At 37.4% G+C, this 13,276-nt stretch overlaps 1 protein-coding gene across 3 annotated transcripts in view; it reads left to right on the top strand.

The window, feature by feature from the left end:
* LOC116848043 overlaps positions 1 to 13,276 on the top strand; it is a 35,474-nt gene that overhangs the window by 10,120 nt on the left and 12,078 nt on the right. For 2 of the 3 annotated variants that reach the window (XM_032823770.1, XM_032823769.1), the window contains exon 2: positions 7,288 to 7,411. In XM_032823770.1, the coding sequence (XP_032679661.1) occupies positions 7,288 to 7,411 (124 nt within the window). Of the gene's footprint in view, positions 1 to 7,287; positions 7,412 to 8,088; positions 10,462 to 13,276 lie in introns of those variants that run through there. The other variant, XM_032823768.1, reaches the window with a different exon arrangement.

The raw sequence follows: 13,276 nt of genomic DNA on the forward strand, positions 1-13,276 counted from the left end.
AAATCTTTTAGCTATCACAACTAAATAACTTTTATTATGAAAGCAAGAAAATTTGCTCTTGCAGTTAATATTTTTAGTTGACCATATATTATAATCTTTTTTTTCCGTGTATGTCTTCGTCCTGTCGTGATTGAATTTCGCGTTAAAAGTGCGATCGGTTAGAACAGAGCAGGATAAATAAGAAGAGACATGCGCGTGTTAAACTTTGCAAATGTAACAGCGACCCGACAACGGACACTGTGAGACAAAAATCGCGTTCGATTCGCCGTTCTGACGTCACGATGCGCGATATGGTCGCAACGACGTGTCGGAAGCCTTAATGCCTCTGAAAGATGATTTCGTTGTCCCCGTTCGAAGGGAGTATCTCTCAATTTGGTTATGTGCGCGTATGTCGATGGGCTAAGTGACGTGCAGAGTGTCGGCGACGATGACGCACACGGCGACATGCGATTTTTTATTCTAGCGAAGCAACAGATCGTTTCATTCCGATAAGTTTCTGCGGCACGTGCACGCGCATCTTATTGCATCGTCGAGTCTTTCCGGGTGTTCCCTGTGCCATCGACGGCGAATTTATATGGAAATCAACGTGACGTAAGGCAAAAGTTCCAATTCCCAGACACTGACAAAATATTGACACTTACACGGTCGGAGAAAAAGAAAGTCGTAATATATGGACTCTTATAAAATACTGCTGCGTTAGCTAATTTTCTTGCTGTAGAAGCAAATTCTTTTTATATAACAAAAACATGTTCTAGCAACTTGGTATTACGTCGATCTCACAGTAAGAAAATTTGCTGTTGTAGCGAGAAATGTTGATAACGCAGCAATATTTTTTAGATGTCCATATATTACAACTATTTTTCCCGTGTAACTCTGGGCATTTTTATTGTTTTAGTCTTCAAATATGAATATTTAAATGTTCGAAAAAAAAAACACAGGGTAATTAAAATAAGTGCAAAAAATTGTAGAAAATGATTTTTTGTCGAAAATTAAAATTGCGCGTTCTACTGCACCAAGAGCGTTGCGATAGGGAATACTATCGCTTTTGCTATCACTGACAGGATTCCTCAACGAGCGTGGAATATAATTATTCACGCGGATTTACCGACTGATAGCTGTAATTTTCCAATCGCCTATTTTTGTTGGAAACGCGCATCGACGTAATGACCGCTTGACCATTAAAAAATGAATTGCACACAACTTACTGCGTGCTAATAAAAGATACAGCGAACATATACACACTTTTTCAAGGAAAATTAGGTTTTTATTTTTTTCATACATGGAATAATTTTGTTAAACATCCTGTTCATTGAATATATACATATATTCTACGTCAAAGGTCTAAATATTCATATCTAAAGATCAAAATCAGATTCAAGATAAGAATATCCAATGTTATTAGCGTCCAAGCATTGGTATATTTTGATCTTGAGTTTTCAAGAAATATGTGCGAAGCGCGAACATAAAATCATCTCGTTCAGAAACATCCGTGGATATTTCGAAGTTACGTTTCTGGTGTAAAAATAGAAAGGTGCGCGTTGTCTTTAATCCCCCCGCGCTGCGCAAAAAAACAAAGATGTCGGAATTATTCCACGACGTTCTATCCACAATTTACACACGCCCGATTTAGCTCTGTTAATGTAAATGTCAGGTAAGTTTACACTGTCTGAGATATCATTTTTATTTTCAACGATCTTGCACACGTTGGGAAAATGTGACGTTTGTTCTCTGGAGATTTAAGTTTTAAATCGCGAGAGCGTACACGTGCGCGTATACAGAAACGCCCCGCAAATCCGGGAAATTTTTCTGTAACGAGACGAGAGCGAGTCTTTATCACTGTGCCGTAATATAATTTTAAATACCGGAAATATCGCAGTTTGATTACGTAAGTGAACGCTCGCCACAACTCCCAAGCAAGTTGCCAATTGCGTCAGAGATTCTTCCTCGCGAAGCGCGTCTTCCTTTCTTCTTAGGATACATTCGATACAATGTATTGAAACACCTGATTCTGAATACAGTGAATTTGCTCGCTTGTATTTGTGTTCTCTTTGTGTTGGCACAGACATCGCGTATATTAACGCGTGCGCGTACAAGATATTATTTTCTCGTAAGAAACACTGAAACTTATTTCGCATCTTCCTTTCCTTTGAAAGCACGGACACTTATTACACTGAATTTTCTGCGACGGAGAATCTTTTTCAACTCCGTGTTCTCCGACGGAATCGAGAAATTAATATTTTTCTGTTTCGAAGACATTTGTAATTTACAGTATTCAATGGAGAAACGGTGGAATCTTGACGGATAAAATTTTTCTCAAGATGGTAAAGATGTCATATCCGATTGAAAATACCTTCCTAAAGTGTCGAACTTCTCTTACCGAACATTTATACATTAAGTCTCTCGAATCGTAATCATTTTTTACGTAAGCACGTCGATCTCTTGTTCGTCCTTGCGAGAGGGAAGTCTTTCAGATAATCTGTTTTCTCGCAACGCGGCCTCGCGGAAATTCTGCCGCCGAGGGAAATATGCGTGTCGTTCTCTTAAAGAGAAACAGTAAAAATATCTTTGACTGAATTAGCGAAAGGAATGTTTCACCGATAATGAGAGATTGTTAACTAGTTTTTAGTGAAAACACTCCCAATTTACTGCTCCATCGTATATGTCCTTGATTTTGACTAAAAAGAATATAACTTTATCCTTAGTCCTCTGAATTCTAGATCTTACTCTTATATACATGGCCTCAGGAAGATTCTTGTAAAATTAGAAGAAATATATTCTAAGCACAAATTTTTTAAGGCAGTGCTATACTTATACTGAATAGTCAGACATAATATTATTTTTGAAGTTAGAGAAATTTTATCTCTTATCTACAATACAAATCTCGCTTGTCGCGTAAGAGGGCATTCTGCTCCGAATAAACATGTTCCTCTTGATTTGAAAGGAGGAAAGTTAGAACAATATTTAATAGATTTCTGACTTGATAATTTATTTTATTAGAAAAGGGATACACTTTCGGCAAAACTTTTCGCTCAGGATATATGATTACAAAAAATGGCACCTTACAACTTAAAGTCGCCCTTTTCTAGCTGTAGTTAGAGTAAGATTTCACCGCAAGATCTGCAGTACGCAATTTCGCTACGTATGAAACCCAATTTTCCATGTTCGTGGTGATAGAATCCCAAATGACTTTCATACAATTTGCATGCGATGGCACTGTCTGCGTTCGCAAATTCCATGATTAACGTTAACAGTCGCTACTGTTAACAGACTCTTTTAGTGATTTTATTGACCGCAGTGCTATACTTATAACTGAATAGTCAGACATAATATTTCAATGTACGAAAAAAAAGACACGGTGCGCATATACCAGAAATATTCAATTACGAATGGCACAGTTGCGTCATCCTAGTTATCTTTGTGTGACGATAACGCGTATAATTGAATGTGACTCAGTTACTTTGGCTATCACAATAATGTAGTTGAGCTGGGAGGCTATCATAAACTTTTTTTTCTCTTATGTAAACTCCTCGAGTTGAAATTTTGGCTCTATGTTAAATCTTGAATTCTACAACGCAAGAAGCTGAGTTAGCAAATTAGGTTTAATTCTGATGATACAATTTACTCCTATTTTGACTCTGATGTCCGAAATTTCTCTTTTCACTTTAGCGTCAAAATAGATGTTGAATGAGATAATAAGGCTGAAAGTAGGATTAAAATTTCGACTCGGGTTAAATAGAATCAAAAGAGGTAGGTTTCAGAGTATCAAAATAGGTATTGAATGAAAATAATAAGGCTGAAAGTAGGATCAAAATTTCGCCAAAGTAAACATCTCCATACATTTTCAAGATTAGATTTTTCACTTTTCACAAGTTCACACCAGGGAAAAGGATTCATAGTTGAGTCCCTGGTTGTAACAATCAGAAATCGATTGGGTTGACATTTATCATGGATACGCTCTGCTTGGAACAACCAGATGTCGTCGCTGTAGCTCAGCAATCGCTTTGTGGTTGCAACAACCACACATAATAAGGTTGAAAGTAGGATCACAATTAGCTGTTCCGTATTTTGCTGTTGAGTCTGGATTTATGTGTGGCCAACCATACCGTTTCTTCCCGTGCGAGGAGTACACCGATTGTACTTTAGGGAGCGAAATTGTCGCGTGTCATCGTACTTATCGTTCGTTGTCTTCCGGGACAACGTGATTAGCGCACCTCGGCAGAATGCGGCAGTGCCGCACGTATTTATCTCATTCGTTCGTGCGGTTCAACTCTGTTCTTTTCCTCTTTTGTCATTCGGCACCACGGTGCTCCGAGCTCTGACAATGTAAACAGTTTTATCATGCGCATCGGCCGCTACGTGTGGGTGCATGAATCATGAATGAATATAAAGCAACCTCGACGTATGTATTTTGCCGTATGTATTCGCTCGACGTGCGCCGTTACGACTGGGTATTATCCTTCAAGGTTAGATGACGGTTGTGCAGTTTGCGGGAATGCCGCCCGCGACCTCTTTAAAGTTAGCAGAAACAAATCAGTAAAATCAAATCGGACCTACTACATTATTTAGTATCCATTTTGCACTAATTCGTACAAAAAGAATTTTGTACCTCATGCCGTTTTGGGACAAACAGTAACGCTGCTAGCTTAATATTGAGCCAGCAGGACTATACCAAGAAAAAAACAATCGTACAAATGGAAAGGCTCGAATTGAATAGTGTACTACCAAAACTTTCAATTTTGCATTTATTTTTGTTGAAGGAACGCTCGATTAATTCTATCCATATTATATTATATAAAGTATTTTATTCTTGGGATAAATAGGGATTGCCTGTGATTTTCGAAAGAATGACTAAAATACAAAATCTGAGATTTCGTATTCGAGTGGTACAAATTACCATGTCACTGCTGTGAGAGTTATGGATTATTTCTGTTGGCAACGAAAGATACTTTTGAGGCCAACAAGGATTGGGGGTGATTTTCGAAGGAATGACAAAATCTGAAATTTCGTATTCGTGTGTTATAAATTACGTTTCTGCTGTAAGAGTGTCTGCTGATTCTGGTGGTACAAAAAGATACTTTACTCTTAAGATTAATAAGAGTAGAATCAATTGGGAGTTGCTTCAATAAGAATGAATGTAAATTAAAAATTTTTTGGTGCCAAATTTTTTGGTACAAATTCGGGCCTTTCTATATTTACGTACTTGTTTTTCTTTTTTCTCCTGCTAGGTTAACATTAAGCTAGCAGTATCATTAATTTTTTTCGAACAAGGTACACATTTTTTTTGTACAAATTAGCACAAAATTAAATCATGTAGTGGATCCAGTTTGATCTGCTGATTTGATTCTGCTAGCTTTGGAGAAACCGCGCGCCCCCGACGAATGAATCTCGCGAATTAAAGGTGCACCGGACGATCTCCCGTGACTCGAATCTCCGGTGATTCGAGAATCGCCGATCGAAGAATCGGCAGTCACGCGAAATATTGACGTCGCATTCCGGAAGCTTCCCTTTTCGTTGACGTCGCGAGTCCGCGGAGATATCCTGTCTCGTCCATACGTGTAAAATCGCAATTTTATGCACCTTGAATGGTGATTCACAAAAGTTCACGAAATAAAAAAAAAAGGAAGAATTATGCAGGTTTGTCGAGTATGCATCGCTAATCGTTGTTATCGCGGATCCGAATATTTTAGGTAATGCGCTCAAATACTCTGCACTCCGCGTTGCCGGCTCGTGTTTTTCCTCGTCGGACCTCATAAAATATTACATGCGTCTCATCTGCATATCAACGCGATAATCGGCCTGGATAATGTTTTTAATCGGTCCGTCGTTAAAACGAACTTTCGTTTTTTTCGAATATCAACAATATACGTGAAACATCCGCCTTATAAATATAGTTCTCGTAAGTCGAGCGATAATCCTTCTGAAAAATGTTTGCGACTAGCGTACAGTGAGGAACAAATGAAAATTTACTGTTAAAAAATCTTCCGTTATTTTTAACCTATCGAAACGAATCTTTTTTCAAATTAATGGGCAATAAATTAAAAAAACACTGTAGAACTCGATTTTTAAAAAAGGCATTCTGGAATTTACAATATTAATAAATATCTAGAAATCGTAAATTCATATTCATTAGCGATCTGCAAAACTCTATTTCTGCTAAGAAACATGCATTTTATTATAGTTGACAACAATATTGATAGCTATCAACCATCAAATCCTATTTCTTATTTTGGAACTTGTATTCAGTAACTTCCAAAATCCCTAATATGATCTTATTTCCGCTAAAAAGTATGCATTTTTTAAGTTGACAACGAGATTGACAGCTATCAATAGTCAAATCTTAATTCTAACATCAGATTCGTATTCAACTACTCTAAAAACCCTTATGTAAAATATTTTAATACAAAGGCACAACTTTAAAAATAATATTCTTCTAATTCAATTTTTGATTAACATTAATTTCCAGATTGTTATTAATATTGCCACATTAAGAATTTTGGATGATTTTGGTTGCTGACAAATACAAATTCCATGTAAGGATTAGGATTTGATGGTTGCCAGCTATCAATATTCATGTCAACTGTAAGAAAATGCATCTTTCTTAGAAGAAATAAGGCCGCACTAGGATTTTGTAAGTCACTGAATGCAAACTTAGTGTCATGATTTCCCGATTGTTAATAATATTGCAAATTTCAGGGACTTTTTTTAAAAATCGAGCTGCATTTTTTTTTAATTTATCAACGATTAATTAAAAAAAAAAAAAATTCGTCTTAATCGGTTAGGAGTTATGGTCTGTAGCGATTTTTGAACAGTAAATTTTCATTTGTCCCCATTGTGCGGTGTCGCGTTGGCGAATCCCTTTCATTTGTACCTCGAGTACGATTCGATAGCATCGATGTCGCGTGTAAATAAATAGAAGTCGTGTGGAACGTGAGTCACACTGGCATCCATTATTTCCTTTCTGGGAAGCGATTTACCTTTGTCTGGCGTAAAAACACGAGAACTTCCTTCCCGCGCGTTCGAAGCGAAACGTACATTTTGGCGCGCGCTCTCGTTCGTAGATTTGTATTACAATGCCATTGCGAGAGCGACTTGTAAGGGCCCGGACACACAGAAAAACTTAAGCAGCAAAACGTAAGCAGTAAGCAAATCGACCAATCACAGTCGATGATTTCTCTTACGGTCCAAGAATCAGCAACTGTGATTGATCAGTTTGCTTACTGCTTATTTTTTACTGCTTAAATTTTTGTGTGTGCCATGGCCCTAACGCGATGAAAACGCCCCGATCAGGTGAAGCTGCGCAAAGTGCCAGCCGATGACGGCGGTTCTTCGACGGCGGCGGGAGATTGCCTCGCCGTATCCGGCTACAGGTCGCTCAAGGGATCTCGAAGAAAGCGACTCGTACGTGTAAAAGGTATCGTTTTGCTCCGCAACATGCTCTCTCTTTCTCTCTCTCTCTCTCTTTCTTTCTCTTTCTTCTTTCTAATGCCACTAATGCCTCTCAACTAATCCTCGCAGCAGCGTCTCGACTAATCTTCTGCGACACGACGACCTTCGCGAGTCATTCTCACGGCGACATAGTTTTCCCTCGAGCTCCGGCGAATAATTTCGCCACGCGAATCAATAAGACGCGCTTGAAAAGTTGATGGCGAGCCAGATTGAATCAGCAGCATACACGGCGGAGATCGATAATGACGCAATACGTACTCCACCAATCGTTAATTGATCGTTGACAGACTCACCAAACGAGTATTCAAATTATAACGAACAATTCGAAAGTGTGTCGTTGCGAATTCGGATCATATCCGGTCTATTTATTTCGACTAGTCAAAAGAGGCTTTTTGCTTGTTTTCATATTTGTCTTTGTCTCTTTCTATCTCTACACAGAGAGAACGATTTGTTGAATCAAATAAATGTTTCTTTGGTATAGTCCAAATAAATTTTTTGGTTGACACAACAAAAATATTTCTTTTGAACTAAGCCGCAAATTAATATTTTTGTTGCGTCAAATAAAATTTTGTTCGATCAATCAAAAAATTCGTTTGGACTATTCTAAAGAAGTGTTTATTTCATTCAACCAAATCGTTCTCTCTGTGTATCTATCTCGGATAAGTAGCATTCGTAGTATTTGCTAATATGTAGTTTAAAATCTGATTAATACTGATTGGAGTTTCTATTTGATTCCGCAAATTACATGTTTACGCGTACTTTTTCGATAAAGCGCGCGCGTGTCTATGTGTGTGTGTGTGTGTGTGTGTGTGTGTGTGTGTGTGTGTGTGTGTGTGTGTGTGTTATTATCTGATATTTAAATAGCTACATACGAGAGATAAGACGAGTTTCACAATAAAATTATCGTCTCTTTCCGGCAATGGGTTATCGATTTTCGCGCGCGATTGCTGTCTGCGTATTTACCTCGCGAAATCCCTGTTACATGCGGTCGTTCTGAAATCGCGAGCGTATTATACTATACTATCTACTACAGCCGGCAATTGCTACATCGCGGCGTATTTTTTGTAACAATTATACTAATCTCTCGCAAAATCACGTTCGCCAATTGAAACGATCGCGCCGCGCAAAATACCACCACCGTGCGCATTTCGCACTTCTGTCGCCGAATATGTCGCATTTGACTAATTTCGACTGATTGCACTGTTGGAAGGGACAAATCGAGATGCACGTTGCGTTCGAAGGAACAACTAACAAACTGCAACGCCATTAATCCACTTGTAAAATTGACCCTCACAATTATTGCATGTATAACGAGAGCGGGCTTTAATTAAATGTCCCTCGCGTTTTGTGCGTGCAATTAATAACAGCTTGGGGGAGATATCTGTACTGGAAAAACATAATTGGAACGTCGCATGCGTATGTTCTTTGACCTTTGCAACTTTGTTTTTAGAGAGCTGCGATATGTGTCGTGTCGATATTTTCCACTTCAATTACAATCGCTCGTATCGCGAGAATACCGCGCTCGAATTCAGGAGTTTATTCACTTAAAATAAAATTCTCTAAATTATGCCAAGATTTTGTGTTATCAAAATTTCACATTTATCGCAGTAAAAAGCACCAAGAGTTAAAATCTCATGTGATTTGTTTTTGTACCATTCGCGAGAAATTTAATACTGAATGTCGCAATTTTTTGCACATATATTATTAGTGATAGGAGCAATGCAGGTAATCATTATTGCAGTGTAACTTCGTAAAAAGAGTGATGCTACTCAAATATAAAATTTATCATTACAAATATTACATATTAGGAAACGCGGCAAGGAAGAGAATAGTATTCGCTGCACCGTTTTTGTATAATAATAGATTGTAAGTCAGAAAACTGCTATTTTATGATTTGAAAACTATTGTTTTGTGATTTTTAATTGTACTTCTTCTGAGTAAAACATGTTAAGGTATCATGAAATTTTGAACTAACATTTATTATTTAAATAGTAAGATAAATATAGAAAAAAACTTCCTTGATGTGCCATTGAAAATATGGCTTCTTGGGCGCTCTGAAACTATATATTTGGTGAATAAACTCCTTTAGGTAAAAATACTAATGCCTGGACACGTACCTGATGCTGGACGTTCTTATTGTCTTGATCTTTAAATACGAATATTAGATTTGGTTTTCGAGTTTGAGTCGCGTGAACTTTTCTTTCTCTGATTCCGACATTTTGTGAATATTTCAGTTCGCTTCATCAGAAAGAAACGACCCGATGCCTTTAAATACGAATATTTAAGTTTTCAACACAGAATAGATGTACATAAATTGAATGTACAAGAAGTAAGTCGTGAGATTCTAAAATATCTCTGTTGTTTTCTGTATTAGAGAAAAATGTGTAAGGAATAAATTGTGTGATTGGAAGACTTGGAAGTATTTATGCTTATACATTTTTCTCTAATACAACAAACAACAGAAATATAGAAGAGATATAGAAGATCTTACGTAGATGGTTCACCTGCATACATGTATATTCTATATTGAAAGTTTAGTTAAATGTTCACATTTAAAGACCAAAACAATAAGAACGACCAGGACTACGTGTCCATGCATGCGCACTTTTATCTTGTGTGTGGAAGAGCGTTTGACTTCTTTTAGATCACGCATTGATCGAGCTCTACGTAACATACTATATTCAATACGAAATTGCGGTCTTCCCGCAAGACGAAAGACGCATTTGGTCGGGAAAGTTCAACGTACGTTCCGAATTTCTCAGCTGTGTACACACGGCAGCGGTGTTGTCATTAGCGACGTGTCATTAGCGAGGGACGACGAGAGCATTTCGGGGTTTTCCTGCTCCGCCGATCTCTCCGTGGCAGTTTCACGTGGCGAACGCTGCGATCACAATCGTCTTGGCTACTTATCGCGGACACCGAATCGCATAGATATGGGTCACGTTGCAACACACGGATCTCGCGGAGAATCAGATAAAGTTTTCGATGACGGATATCTGGCGGTTCACAAAGAGGGTAACGTCTTATTATTATTGGATTAGTCGTTAGTCGCATTTGCTCGTTCGCGTGACGTATCTGCCGACGGGAAAGTTTTACTCGGGTGACGTATTCCGGACAGAACGCCGACAGTCCTTTCGATAAAAGTTTGATCGTTCCGAATTTCGAGCTTCACGTCGAGCACACTTCGTTTTTCCTCACTTTTCACGACAGGTATGTACAGGATGTCGAACAATTATTGACACACCCATTGTCTAGTAAGTATACCAAAAAAAATTCCTCGATTATATCAGAACAAAAACATGTTTATTGTTTAGTGACGTGTTAAAGAAACAGATCAAACGTTTCGAATCATATTTCTCGTCATTTGTCATTTTAGCAAGTACACATTGCCTACGATATAAATTGTATTAACTTTTGTCTAAGTTATATCTTCAGTTACAAAAGCGTTGCTTAGAACAGCAAATTTTTAATAAATCATTTGTTTTCACTATGGAATCATTTGTTGTCACATATCGACAAATCATTTGTTGCAGGCACCGGTATTTTGTTATTAAAAATTAATAAAACTTTTTTTCTAAGTGTAGAATTTATCAAACTGAAAACAAAATTTCTCTATCATTTCATATAAATAACCACATAATATTTTAAGTTATCAATCAACGAGAATTAGTGAATGATTACGTGCGATATGGTAGATGAGCTGCGATGACGTCTGCTGTCGTATATTTGTATATTACATTGAAAAAACTTATACGATAAAAAATTAACAAACAGATATTTCCGATCAAAATATCGATGAATTTTTGTATCCGATCAGAAAACATCCGATAAGAAATATCGGTTCATAATTTTTTGATCGATTTATCTAATGAAATTCCATTATATTATATATTATTATATTATTATAATATTATTACATATTATTATTATATTATTATAATCAGAAGTATTCATTTAATTGGATATTCTGATTGGATGTAAAAATTGGTCGGAAATATTCGTTTGTTAATTTTTTATCGGGTAATTTCTCTTAGTGTAGTTGAAAATGAACAAAAAAGTTCTATGCCATTTTGTAAATAATTACGTAGATTTTTGTTATTAATTAAAGAAGGCATTATTGCGCAAAATTCCACCAATTTTTTCCAATCAATAACTAAAAATTTACGTGGTGATTCGCAATATGGTAGAGGACTTTTTTATTCGGTATGACCTAATGTGTAAGCGCACGTGGCGACAGATATCGTTTATTAATAACTTATCTACCGTGTCGCGTGTGATTATTTACCAGTCTACTTTGATTGATAACTCTTGACTTTGATTGATAACATTTTTTTTATTAATAACTAAAATTTTTTACATGGTTGTTTGCGAAACGGTGGAGGAATTTTGCGTTCGATGAGTTTGATAAGATTTATCTGTATATAACAGATGTGTCAACAATTCTCCGACACCCTGTGTGTCGTCTGCTACGAAAGGATGATTTACGAAAACGGAAATAACGTTTGGAAACGAACGTTAACATACCAGTAGTCCTGCAGAAAGATATATCATAAATTTCTCAATCTGAAGGTCGTGGTCGGAGAACGGCGAGTCACGTTTTGGATATTTCGAAATCTGCGCTGAATATCGCCGTGGAAAGAAAAGAGAAAATGCTATAAAATTTAATGATTATTAACTCTCTTATTGTCGCGTATTTCGCTATTTATCCGGCATACAGATGTCCGACTGTGCTGCGTGAGCCGCATTGAGGGTATACTAGGATTCATAAATGCCTTTACACTTCCGGTATCTAGAGAATTGGATTTTTTCGACCTGACGCATCGTTTCTCAGTAAGCGTGAATCGTAACTGTTAGTAATCGTTTGTTGGTTTTTTCAGTAACTAACAATCACGATTCGCGCTTATTGAGAAACGATGCGCCAAATCGAAAAAGTCCAATTCTCTAGATACTGAAAGTATAAAGGCATTTATCCTAGTGTATATCTTAACGTCTGGCTGTATAGCGCAATGTTTCCTTCGCGATCGATCTCGCGTGCGTCCGTACCGTGAAGCGCGAAATGTAATTAAAGTCCCACGATGTAATTAAGGGGTTAAGCTGTCGTGTTATGATGGGAGATAAGAGCTTACGCGGAACACAGCGAACGCGCAGAACTAGAAACGACGTTGAATTAAGCGCGTCCGGTATGCGTTCTCATCGCGAAATCCGACAGTAGCTCTGCGAGTGTGTAATAGTCGAGCTACTTTGAAATTATAATTCGCACAGAGATGATGCTCTTTTTTAACAATTCGTTATCACGCTTCTCGAAAAATGTCTCGATGTCATCGTAGCGTGTAATTAGTCTGTAGTTCACACGAAACGATACGATCGCGATAACGAGCGATTAATTAATCTAATCAACTTGGGCGTTAGATATCTCCAACGACGCATACGCCCGCGTCTCATCCGCCGTCTCATTCGCACTTTATACTTTCGCTTTCACGCGTCAACGAGCCACATAATTCCCCGTCACATAATTTTCTCGCGACAGAGGCCTGAGGGAGCCGAGTTTATTATTTACGCTCTTTGCTTTCTTTCTTTTTACTATCTCTCATATATGCTATCTCTCCACGTGCTTCTCCACAAGTGCTGTTCCCACTGGTCGAGCCGATATTCACATTATTCACGATAATACCACGATAATACTTCGATAATACCACGAAAATACCAAAATATTAACTCCTGGACATTCTGATTGTTTCAATCTTTAAATACGGATATTTAAACTTTCAAAACATAGAATATATATATATATATATATATATATATATATATATATATATATATATATATA

The sequence above is a fragment of the Odontomachus brunneus genome, unplaced genomic scaffold (assembly GCF_010583005.1).
Source record: "Odontomachus brunneus isolate Ranch 3 - 2012 unplaced genomic scaffold, Obru_v1 Obru_scaffold_088, whole genome shotgun sequence".
In the NCBI taxonomy this organism is placed as follows: domain Eukaryota; kingdom Metazoa; phylum Arthropoda; class Insecta; order Hymenoptera; family Formicidae; genus Odontomachus; species Odontomachus brunneus.